The 12,724-nt window shown below is 42.5% G+C and overlaps 1 protein-coding gene across 1 annotated transcript in view; it reads left to right on the top strand.

Moving 5' to 3' along the window:
• The window catches only part of PGM5 (phosphoglucomutase 5), a 202,840-nt gene that overhangs the window by 160,950 nt on the left and 29,166 nt on the right, over positions 1-12,724 (top strand). Inside the window, exon 10 of the mRNA XM_060101197.1 lies at positions 428-562. Coding sequence (XP_059957180.1) covers positions 428-562 — 135 coding nt within the window. The remainder of the gene's footprint in view (positions 1-427; positions 563-12,724) is intronic.

Raw genomic sequence — 12,724 nt, forward strand, 5'->3', positions numbered from 1 at the left:
CTTTCATCAGTGTCTTAGAGTTTTCTGCATACAGGTCTTTTGTCTCCTTACATAGGTTTATTCCTAGGTATTACCCCAGGGACATTTATTAAATATCACCCCATCCTTGTTACCTTTACCGCTTTCTGATTTCCACATCACCAGACCAAGGGAACTTGAGCATCTATTCATAGTTTTGCTCCTAACCCTCCCCCAACATGAACCAGAAGGCAACAGAAATAGAATAGAGACAAATAGATAACCTTAAGTAGCTTCTAGGTTTACCTCACTGTCCTGTTTGGTGAGTGTAGAGAGCCAATTATAAATTGTCACAATGCCGAGCATCTTTGGATGATAAGAATACACTAATCTCCAAGGTCGGTATTTGTCATTTTTAGCTGTGTATTCATTTGTTCACTGATCCATCCTTTGATATTCTTGCTCTTAGGGCCTGAGGATCATTTTCTCAGATGCATCTCGGCTCATCTTCCGGCTCAGTTCCTCCAGTGGTGTGCGGGCCACCATCAGACTGTATGCAGAAAGCTATGAGAGGGATCCCAGTGGTCATGACCAGGAACCCCAGGTACCTGAACGGAGCTGTGCTCTCAGCACTGTGTGTCTTACTGCCCCTGGAAAACTTGAGGAGCTTTAGTGGGGGTGATTTTACTTTCTAGAGAGGTATATTGATAGCTCCAGCTATCAAGGACAAACTGTGAGTGACTCTAAGCAGATTTAACTCATTTATTTCAGTGTTTGAAACAGAAAAATTGCTCTCAAGCATCTATGAGTTTAGACCAGCATTTCCGAAGCCACTTGCCTCTCTTGACTGTTCTGCAGTTTGTTGATTGTGGTAACCTCAAGAGAGGCACCTTGTATAGACCAGTTAAGGAAATTCTGAGTTAGAGTCAAGCGGGTCTTGGTCTTGGGTCTTAGTCAAGGGCTAATTAAAAACTCACTTAGAAAAGCAACAGCACAACCATATCCTCACCCCCGTATTTGTTAAAGCTCCAGGCAACATTATTTAATACCAGAAAGTACCCATTATAATGTTGAGCACTTCCATCTACACTGCTAGCTGCCCCTCCCTGCCTTGGTCTCTAGTTCAGCCTGGGTTTTGAAGCAGAGTCCTTGAGGAAATGGTTCCTTGAGATGAAACCATTGGTTCCATCTGCAATGCTTCTTTTGTGGAGAAGTAGAGAAGCAAAGAAAAACTCACTGCTTCTCAGTGTAGAGTTGCCCAGAATTTTCACGTATAATTTGCCAAAGTTGCGCCATGGATGGAATAAGATACCAGGGAGGGTCATCTTTCTTTGTAAGTAATTTAGTGGTTTTTGTTTTTGTTTTTAATGGTATCTTTCTTTGGAGGGTCTCAAAGAACTTGATGAAAATGGTACCATAGAACCTTACACCTGACTCTGTAACCAGTGGATCTATCTGGAGTAAAATTACCCCAGATGGGGAAGGAGAGGCCTGGAAGGCCTCTGTTGTCAGGGTCACTGAAAGTGTGAAGGGCCAGAGCACGAAGCCAGCATCGAGACTTTGGCCTTTTCCTTCTCAGGAGCCCAGGCTCTCCATGCAGGGATGTGCCACGCTCTGCGAACATAATTTGTTACTGAGTACATTTCACCCAAGATAGTACCAAATCATGCAAGAATTGGAGGCTAACACTGTCTTTCCATATAAAACTCTTCTGCACCTCATGTTGGGAAGTGAGATTAAAGCAAGAGCCTGAAAGTCCAGAGCTACGTACAGGGTGAGGAATGATATTCCTGGCCTCACCAACTCTGACTCACTCTGATTCGAGGCTATTTTTTCCTCAACATTCCTTTCCCTATTTGCACGGGGTAAGTGGTTATGATGTTTGCTTATTTTTATTTACCTTTGCACTAACTGCAGAAGTATGATGTCCAGGCCATTAGACACATGTAAAAATACCCTATACACATATGAGTCTCTCTCTGAGGTGGTCCCCAAAGGCCAAGTGATACAACTTTCTTTTAAGGTTTACTTTGAAGTTGAAAACCACCACAGGTCTGCTGCTAGAAGGTTGTGTGGTAAGTATATACTTCAAAAGAATCATAAGTAATGCTGGTTATAGTCGCCATTGCTGTGTATTTCCCATCCTGTTGGTTTAAAAAGTTTGCCACTTTGAATGGTTGGGAAATCCCTTCATTGATAGGGCTGTTCTTCTGATTGCTGATATTCCTTTCTTTTGTAATCCTAAGTGAGGGTTTTGCCGGACCTAGCTAGGTGGGCCTCAGAATATTTAGCTTATGATCTAGCTAAAAATTTTAGATTAAAATAGAACTCCTTGTTCAAAGACCAGACATCATTAACTCATCATCTTAAGCCGTACTGTGTAATATATTTCAGTCAAGATATAATTTAGAGTAAGATTTTAAAAGGCACCTAAACCCCTAAGGAAAAGGAAGCAGCACCTCTCAGCAGGCCCACCTGTCTCAATTACTGCTGAACTGTCCCTAGGCATCTAAGTTTAACCACTGGGGGGCCTCCTTCCAGCACTGCTTTCCGGGACCACCTGCTTCTGCCTTCCAAGAGCTCTGGAAGGAAAAGCCTGTGGTTAACTGTCAACAGAGATCAAAGATAAGGCCTTCTGCTCAAGCTGCTAATATTATTATTGGTCCAGGGCCTAGCAGGGCAACACCAGCTTGTGGTGCTTTCTTAGCTACAGAGACCTCTTCCACCTTTTTATTATTATTATTATTTTATTTATTTTTTTTGTGGTACGCGGGCCTCTCACTGCTGTGGCCTCTGCCATTGCGGAGCACAGGCTCCAGACGCGCAGGCTCAGCGGCCATGGCTCACGGGCCCAGCCACTCCGTGGCATGTGGGATCTTCCCGGACCAGGGCACGAACCCGTGTCCCCTGCATCGGCAGGTGGACTGTCAACCACTGCGCCACCAGGGAAGCCCTTTTTATTATTTTTTAAAATTAATTAATTAACTTATATTTGTCTGTGTTGGGTCTTCGTTGCTGTGCACGGGCTTTCTCTAGTTGCTGCGAGCGGGGGCTACTCTTTGTTGCGGTGCGCGGGCTTCTCACTGAGGTGGCTTCTCTTGTTGTGGAGCATGGGCTGTAGGCATGCCGGCTCAGTGGTTGTGGCTCACTGGCTCTAGAGCACAGGCTCAGTAGTTGTGGTGCACGGGCTTAGTTGCTCTGCGGCATGTGGCATCTTCCCGGACCAGGGCTCGAACCCGTGTCCCCTGCATTGGCAGGCGGATTCTTAACCACTGCGCCACCAGGGAAGTCCCTCTTCCACTTTTTTAGCTTGTTCTGACTTAGAGTCCAGAAGGCAGAGAACAGATCCCACCCCCCCACACACACACTCCCACTTGCACTCAGAAGCCCATAAAAGTACCTCTCTGGTCTGTAGAGATTCCATTGATAATCTTATTCTAATTCAACAGGTATTTTTGGATGTTTTACCCACCCTAACAAGTTATTTAACAAGAAGACTCCCTTATTATTGTTATTTAACAAGAGTTCCCTTTAACTAGCTTATCAGCATCTGGCTCTTCTACTTTGCACATGGATAGTTTCTTTTCCAGACATTTTAGACACATGAACAGAACATGTTTTAAACATTTATACTGTGGTTGCCTTGTGGAAGTATTCATAGCTATCCTAGTGATGCAACTAGGAAAACTTGTGATACAATCTATATGCACATAAGTCTTTACTCCTGAGTGTAGATTTTCCACTTGGGTCCTTTTGTCTAACAGTGATTATGCTATTTGCCTTAAGCTGATGTAAAATAATTTCTTATCTACATCAGAAAATATTTTTTAAAAAATTCTATTCATGTGCACCTAAGAATTGGTGGTGAGGGGAGGAAGGGGGTGGGGAGGGCTCTGATAAGATGCAGAGGTGCTTGCCTTGCCCTCACCCTGTGTCCTTGGTAAATTAGGAAGGAAAGCTTCCAAGGCCTATTTCTGGGAGATTACAGAGTTTTCAAAATACAAGATTACTTTAATTTTACTGGCAATCAGTAGGCCTTCAATGAGCCCTCACACCAGCTGGGAATAATTTGGAAAAAGGGATGAGCCAAAAGAATTTAAATTCACAGGTAACCAGAAACAGTCCAGTTATTTCCATTTTCTTTCCCACCAAGCTTATTAGCAGGACTGCTAAATTCACTTTTTCTTCACCTTCTTTCCTTGTCCCTTTGAGCCTGAGGGTGGAATAGCTAATAAACAATAAACGATCCAAAAGGAAAAGGAAGGAGAAGTTTTGCTAAGGCCAGGGGTAATCACAGGCTGATAATCAGTTCCCAGCTAATCAGCAGTTGGCTTTGAAACTTTAAGAGCTCCACCCCATCCAGCCCCTGGAAGGAGACTGATTTTCTCTAACCCTCCTTACAAATTGAGGGAATTTATGTATGTATTTCTGATAAGCTGTACATAGAACACCTTAAAAACTAATATCTAAGCACCAGAAGTCTCTCTACACTGGATTCATCTGTCAAACCAAAGGCCATCTGGTGTTTTGTCCTAGCTGTTCTTATTTTGACTTTATAATCCAGAAATATAAAGCCCAGAGCCCTTTTGTACTATGCTGGGAGAACATATAATTTATCTTCTAAACCACGATACTTCTGAGAGTGACAGGGGGCACCGATCCCAGCTCAACAGATGGTTACTCTAGCTACACACCTTCTTGCTCTCTGAGATATGCACACCTCTTTGGAGATGGGTTTCTAAGAGCATCAGCAATATAAACCCAGTAGTACAGAGAGAGCAGGCCAAGAAGGGAAGAGTTAGATCAGTGGTTCTAACCCAGACTGCACGTCAGAACCATTTGGGGGCCTTGGTGAGGATAACACGCCTGGGCCCACTCTCAGAGATTGACTTTAATTATTCTGCCTGGACCTATAGTTTTAAAAAGCTATCCAGGTGATTCTAATTAGACGAGTGCCTCTCAGACTTTAAGGTGTATATGAATCACCTGGAGATCTTATCAAGATGAAGATTCTGACTCAGCTTTGGGGAAGATTGGAGAGTCTGCATTTCTAACAAGCCCCAAGGCATATCGTGCTGTTGGTCCAGGGGCCACGCTTTGAACAGCAAAGAGTTAGGTGAACTGTGAAGCCCTAAAAACAGGACCTTGAAAAAAAAATTTTAAGGGGGAAATTTTATTTTTATTTAACTATGTTTTCCATTTTCAGAATTAAACTTTTTTTAAAAATTAAAGTATATTTGATCTACCTTGAAATCTTTAAAATGGTAGAAGGGGCAACACCTGTTTTTAGTGCCCTTGCAGGCATGGGCTTCTGTCCTCTAGACTTCCTGGTTGCCCACTGGACTCCATGTGAATGTCTTCTAGGGCTCTCCCACTTGACGCCTGCCAGCGCTCTGCTCCCCTCCCCCACCAAACCCTGCTTCTTTCAGTGTCTTCTTCATCTCAGTAAATGGCAGTTTCATCCTTCCAGTAGGTTCAGCCAGAAATCTAAGATTCATCCTTGACTCCTTTCTTTCTCTCCTACCCCACATCCAAGAGCAAATCCTATCAACTTGACCTTCAAAACACAACCAGAGTCTGACCCCGTCTTACCATCCCCACCATTGCTACCCTGGGCCAAACTGCTGTCCTCTCTAGATGATTGCAGTGCCCTCTTCACTGGCCTCCTTCCTTCCACTCTTGCCCACTCCCTTGCCCACACCCTAGTCTCAGCACAACAACCAGAAGACTTTTTTTTTTTTTTTGCCATATGTGGGCCTCTCACTGTTGTGGCCTCTCCCGTCGCGAAGCACAGGCTCCGGACGCGCAGGCTCAGTGGCCATGGCTCAGGGGCCCAGCCACTCCACGGAATGTGGGATCTTTCCGGACCGGGGCACGAACCCGCGTCCCCTGTATCAGCAGGTGGACTCCCAACAACTGCGCCACCAGGGAAGCCCCAGAAGACTTTTTAAAAAAACATGTTAGATCACCTCATGACTCTAAAATCCTCCAGTGGCTCCCCAGCTCACTCAGAGAAGAGCCGAAACCCTTACTGTGGTCTCAAACACAACTGGAAATGGCCCCTTTTCTCCCTCTGACTTCATCTCCTACCTCTCATCCTGTTTCTCTCTCCACTCCAGCCATTGTTTGGTGAACATGCCAAGAATACTCTGCCTCATGGCACTTAACAGTGGCTGTTCCCTCTGCCTGGAATGCTTTTCCCTCTGATATCTGCATGGCCTTCCCCCTCACTTCTCAATGAGGGTTACCCTGGCCACTCTACGTAAAATAGCCCTCATACCCGAGTGCGACTTAGCTCCCTTGCCCTGCTTTACTTTTCTCCATAGTACATAGTCCCGTCACATATATATTTACTTGTTTCTTTGTTTTATTGTCTGTCTCCACCCAGTAGAATAAAACACCAGGAGGCCAGTGCTTGGTTTTTTTTCACTGTACCCCTAATGCACAGAATACCACCTGGCATACGGTAAAGGTCCAGTACAATTTTGCCAAATGAACAAAATACAAACAGTCCCCAACTTATCATGGTTCAACTTGATTTTTCTACTTTTTGATGGTGCGAAAGTAATAAGCATTCAGTAGAAACCGTACTTCTAATTTTGATCTTTTCCTGGGCTAGCGATATGTGGTCCCGTACTCTCTGGTCATGCTGGGCAGCAGCACTGAGCCACAGCTCCCAGTCAGCCACACAATCTCAAAAGAAAACAACCAATGGATACACTTAAAACCACTCTGTATCCCTACAACCGTTCTGATTTTCACTTCAGTACAGTATTCAATAAATTACATGAGCCATTCAACACTTTATTATAAAATAGTCTTTGTGTTAGATGAATTTGCCCCACTGTAAGCTAATGTAAGTGTTCTGAGCACGTTTAAGGTAGGCTAGGCTAAGCTAAGGTGTTCCGTATGTTAGGTGTGTTAAATGCACTTCTGACTTATGGTATTTTCAGCTTAAGATGGGTTCATCAGGAGGTTACCCATCGTAAATCAAGGAACATCTGTATTCAGTGTTAATTACTTTGGAATATCTCACACTGATTATATCACACTGGAAACTGTACTCAGTATGAACCTTGGTGCTACCATCAGGTTTTCTTCTGTGATTGAGGGTTTGAATAAAACCAGTTGTCATTTTTAAGGTCTACAATGTGCCAGGCACCATTCTACATATTGGGTTGGCCAAAAGGGCAAAACATTGTATGGAAAAACCTGGACACACTTTTTGGCCAACCCAGTATTTTAGATGTATCCATTATTTTATTAATAGTTCCAGTGGCCCCCAGAGTAGAATTATTGTCCCGCTTTTGCAAGTGAGTAAACTGAGTCAGGGAACATTCAGCCCCACGGATCCGGTAAGGTCTGGATTGGAGATTCATACTAGGTCTTAATAAAACCCATGTTTTCCATGGTAACGCTTGAGGTCCTGAGGAGGTCCCGAGGAGAGAGAATTTCTTCTTACCTGTGCTTGAAGCCAAGGTTGCACCTGGAGCCTCGGTTCAGTGTTACTTATTGAGAGACTTTTTTCTCTCACCAACAACCAATTCTCTGATTCTTAGACACCAACTGGGTGTCCAACAATTCAATTCAGTTGAGACTAACTACGCTGAGTTAGCCCAGACCCACAGGTTAAGGGCTCAGTCTCACAAGATTGCCCCCACTTCAGACACTAGCTGCAAATGGGCACCCAGGCTCCCCACATTACTGCCCATTTGACTATAAATTCAGGGGTTCCCATGATTCCCCCCCTTAGGCTTGATAATTTGCTAGAGTGACTCACAGAACCCAGAAAACCACTTTACTTACTATCAGTGATTTTTTTTTTTTTTTTTTTTGCGGTACGCGGGCCTTTCACTGTTGTGGCCTCTCCCGTTGCGGAGCACAGGCTCTGGACGCACAGGCTCAGCGGCCATGGCTCACGGGCCTAGCCGCTCTGCGGCATGTGGGATCTTCCCGGACCGGGGCACAAACCCGCGTCCCCTGAATCGGCAGGTGGACTTAACCACTGCGCCACCAGGGAAACCCTACTATCAGTGATTTTTTATAAAGGATGCAACTTCATTTTTCTCCTCAGAGTTTAGTCTGTATTGCTGTAGTTTGGAGGTATGGGGGAGGGTGGAGTGATGTAGAGAGAGTTGAGAAGAGCAGCACGTGGTTAAAGGGTTGGGATGTAAACTCTATGGCCAAGTTGAAGAGCTGGCTCATTTTGCTTGAAAGAGAGGCGTGACCTGGAGGTCTTCAGGAATTTAAAGAATAATGTGATGCAGAGAAAGATGACCAGCTGTTCTCCATAACTGATGAATATGTAATTTGAGGAAATAAATTCAAGCTGAACTGGAAGTGATTCAGATTGCCTGTTAAAACAATTTCCCAACTTAAGATGGCTGGTTTGTGCTTTTCTAGAAGTCTCCATGACCACAAAGATTCAAATAATTTTTAAATATGGGCAAGGGTGGAAGAGATAGAGAAAGATAACATTTCAACGTATGCTTCAGCCTAAAAATTTTGGTTCTGTGATTATTACTTTAAAAAAAATAAAGAAAATTTTGCGGAGGTGGGTTAGATTTCCCCCTAGTGGGCTAGAAAGGAATTTAGTACAACTGTTTTCACAAATCAGAGTCACCTGGAGCTGAATTAAAATTGAGAAAGAAGCAAACATGTATGGGATTTCTTTATTTCTACTCATTTAGGTGAATTGCCCCTTAAAAAAAAAAAAGACAGGGCGGGCTTCCCTGGTGGTGCAGTGGTTGAGAATCCTCCTGCCAATGCAGGGGACACGGGTTCGTGCCCCGGTCCGGGAAGATCCCATATGCTGCGGAGTGGCTAGGCCCATAAGCCATGGCCGTTGAGCCTGCGCATCCGGAGCCTGTGCTCCGCAATCGTAGAGGCCACAACAGTGAGAGGCCCGCGTATCGCAAAAAAAAAAAAAAAAACAACAGGGCAAACAGTCCTTATTTTTCTCACTTGGATATTGAAATCTGGACTCACGCTCTGCTGTTACTGTGGATTGTTTTCCCTGGAACTGAGGACCTTTCCTGGGATGGTCATCAGATGGTGTGTGATAAACTCCCTTGGGCTGGGAATTTGGCACATGTTTTGAAGGCGCTAGTGACTGTCGCAGTCCAGGGCTGTTTAGGGTTTTGATGACAATGGGCCTTTCCCTCGGCCTCTGCTGGGATCACAACTCCCTTTAAGGTACTGAGTGTGTGCTGGCTTGGGGCAGAGGCTCACCCTGTCCACCCACACTGTGGACATTCTAGGACTTGTGGGAAAGCGTGTGCCTTGATGACAGCTGGCTGTCACTCACGTCAATCCCACAAATAGGGCCCATCTCAAATCCTCCTTCTTTTGCAGTATATGCAAAAAAGACCCTTGCTCCAAATCTTGTCAGACTGTCTTGATATTGCTAATTTATCCCAAGAACCTAGTGGTCTTAAGAAGTAGAACAGCTAAAAGTCATGCCTTGATCCTGGCTCTGGGTCAATTTTGTTTTTTTTTTTTTTTTTTTCCTTCCCTTCCCCCTCCCCATATCCTCAAGTCCATTCTCTAGTAGGTCTGTGTCTTTATTCCTGTCTTACCCCTATGTTCTTCATGACATTTTTTTTTCTTAAATTCCATATATATGTGTTAGCATACAGTATTTGTCTTTCTCTTTCTGACTTACTTCACTCTGTATGACAGACTCTAGGTCTATCCACCTCATTACAAATAGCTCAATTTCATTTCTTTTTATGGCTGAGTAATATTCCATTGTATATATGTGCCACATCTTCTTTATCCATTCATCCGATGATGGACACTTAGGTTGTTTCCATCTCCGGGCTATTGTAAATAGGGCTGCTATGAACATTTTGGTACATGTCTCTTTTTGAATTATGGTTTTCTCAGGGTATATGCCCAGTAGTGGGATTGCTGGGTCATATGGTAGTTCTATTTGTAGTTTTTTAAGGAACCTCCATACCGTTCTCCATAGCGGCTGTACCAATTCACATTCCCACCAGCAGTGCAAGAGTGTTCCCTTTTTTCCACACCCTCTCCAGCATTTATTGTTTCTAGATTTTTTGATGATGGCCATTCTGACTGGTGTGAGATGATATCTCATTGTAGTTTTGATTTGCATTTCTCTAATGAGTAAAGATGTTGAGCATCCTTTCATGTGTTTGTTGGCAGTCTGTATATCTTCTGTGGAGAAATGTCTATTTAGGTCTTCTGCCCATTTTTGGATTGGGTTGTTTGTTTTTTTGTTATTGAGCTGCATGAGCTGCTTATAAATTTTGGAGATTAATCCTTTGTCAGTTGCTTCATTTGCAAATATTTTCTCCCATTCTGAGGGTTGTCTTTTGGTCTTCTTTATGGTTTCCTTTGCTGTGCAAAAGCTTTTAAGTTTCATTAGGTCCCATGTGTCTATTTTTGTCTTTATTTCCATTTCTCTAGGAGGTGGGTCAAAAAGGATCTTGCTGTGATTTATGTCATAGAGTGTTCTGCCTATGTTTTCCTCTAAGAGTTTGATAGTGTCTGGCCTTATATTTAGGTCTTTAATCCATTTTGAGCTTATTTTTGTGTATGGTGTTAGGGAGTAATCTAATCTCATACTTTTACATGTCCCTATCCAGTTTTCCCAGCACCATTTATTGAAGAGACTGTCCTTTCTCCACTGTACATTCCTGCCTCCTTTATCAAAGATAAGGTGACCATATGTCCGTGGGTTTAACTCTGGGCTTTCTATCCTGTTCCATTGATCTATCTTTCTGTTTTTGTGCCAGTACCATACTGTCTTGATTACTGTAGCTTTGTAGTATAGTCTGAAGTCAGGGAGCCTGATTCCTCCAGCTCCATTTTTCGTTCTCAAGATTGCTTTGGCTATTCGGGGTCTTTTGTGTTTCCATACAAATTGTGAAATTTTTTGTTCTAGTTCTGTGAAAAATGCCAGTGGTATTTTGATAGGGATTGCATTGAATCTGTAGATTGCTTTGGGTAGTAGAGTCATTTTCACAATGTTGATTCTTCCAATCCAAGAACATGGTACATCTCTCCATCTATTTGTATCATCTTTAATTTCTTTCATCAGTGTCTTATAATTTTCTGCATACAGGTCTTTTGTCTCCTTAGGTAGGTTTATTCCTAGATATTTTATTCTTTTTGTTGCAATGGTAAATGGGAGTGTTTCCTTGATTTCACTTTCAGATTTTTCATCATTAGTATATAGGAATGCCAGAGATTTCTGTGCATTAATTTTGTATCCTGCAACGTTACCAAATTCATTGATTAACTCTAGTAGTTTTCTGGTAGCATCTTTAGGATTCTCTATGTATAGTATCATGTCATCTGCAAACACTGACAGCTTTACTTTTTCTTTTCCAATTTGGATTCCTTTTATTTCCTTTTCTTCTCTGATTGCTGTGGCTAAAACTTCCAAAACTAGGTTGAATAAGAGTGGTGAGAGTGGGCAACCTTGTCTTGTTCCTGATCTTAGTGGAAATGGTTTCAGTTTTTCACCATTGAGGACGATGCTGGCTGTGGGTTTGTCATATATGGCCTTTATTATGTTGAGGAAAGTTCCCTCTATGCCTACTTTCTGCAGGGTTTTTATCATAAATGGGTGTTGCATTTTGTCGAAAGCTTTCTCTGCATCTATTGAGATGATCATATGGTTTTTCTCCTTCAATTTGTTAATATGGTGTATCACATTGATTGATTTGCGTATATTGAAGAATCCTTGCATTCCTGGAATAAACCCCACTTGATCATGGTGTATGATCCTTTTAATGTGCTGTTGGATTCTGTTTGCTAGTATTTTGTTGAGGATTTTTGCATCTATGTTCATCAGTGATATTGGCCTGTAGTTTTCTTTCTTTGTGACATCCTTGTCTGGTTTTGGTATCAAGGTGATGGTGGCCTCGTAGAATGAGTTTGGGAGTGTTCCTCCCTCTGCTATATTTTGGAAGAGTTTCAGAAGGATAGGTGTTAGCTCTTCTCTAAATGCTTGATAGAATTCGCCTGTGAAGCCATCTGGTCCTGGGCTTTTGTTTGTTGGAAGATTTTTTATCACAGTTTCAATTTCAGTGTTTGTGATTGGTCTGTTCATATTTTCTATTTCTTCCTGATTCAGTCTTGGCAGGTTGTGCATTTCTAAGAATTTGTCCATTTCTTCCAGGTTGTCCATTTTATTGGCATAGAGTTGCTTATAGTAATCTCTCATGATCTTTTGTATTTCTGCAGTGTCAGTTGTTACTTCTCCTTTTTCATTTCTAATTCTATTGATTTGAGTCTTCTCCCTTTTTTTCTTGATGAGTCTGGCTAATGGTTTATCAATTTTGTTTATCTTCTCAAAGAACCAGCATTTAGTTTTATTCATCTTTGCTATCATTTCCTTCATTTCTTTTTCATTTATTTCTGATCTGATTTTTATGATTTCTTTCCTTCTGCTAACTTTGGGATGTTTTTGTTCTTCTTTCTCTAATTGCTTTAGGTGCAAGGTTAGGTTGTTTATTCAAGATGTTTCCTGTTTCTTAAGGTGGGATTGTATTGCTATAAACTTCCCTCTTAGAACTGCTTTTGCTGCATCCCATAGGTTTTGGGTCGTCGTGTCTCCATTGTCATTTGTTTATAGGTATTTTTTGATTTCCTCTTTGATTTCTTCAGTGATCACTTCGTTATTAAGTAGTGTATTGTTTAGCCTCCATGTGTTTGTATTTTTTACAGCTCTTTTCCTGTAATTGATATCTAGTCTCATAGCATTGTGGTCGGAAAAGATACTTGATACAAT

Source organism: Mesoplodon densirostris, chromosome 6, assembly GCF_025265405.1.
Source record: "Mesoplodon densirostris isolate mMesDen1 chromosome 6, mMesDen1 primary haplotype, whole genome shotgun sequence".
NCBI classification, from domain to species: domain Eukaryota; kingdom Metazoa; phylum Chordata; class Mammalia; order Artiodactyla; family Ziphiidae; genus Mesoplodon; species Mesoplodon densirostris.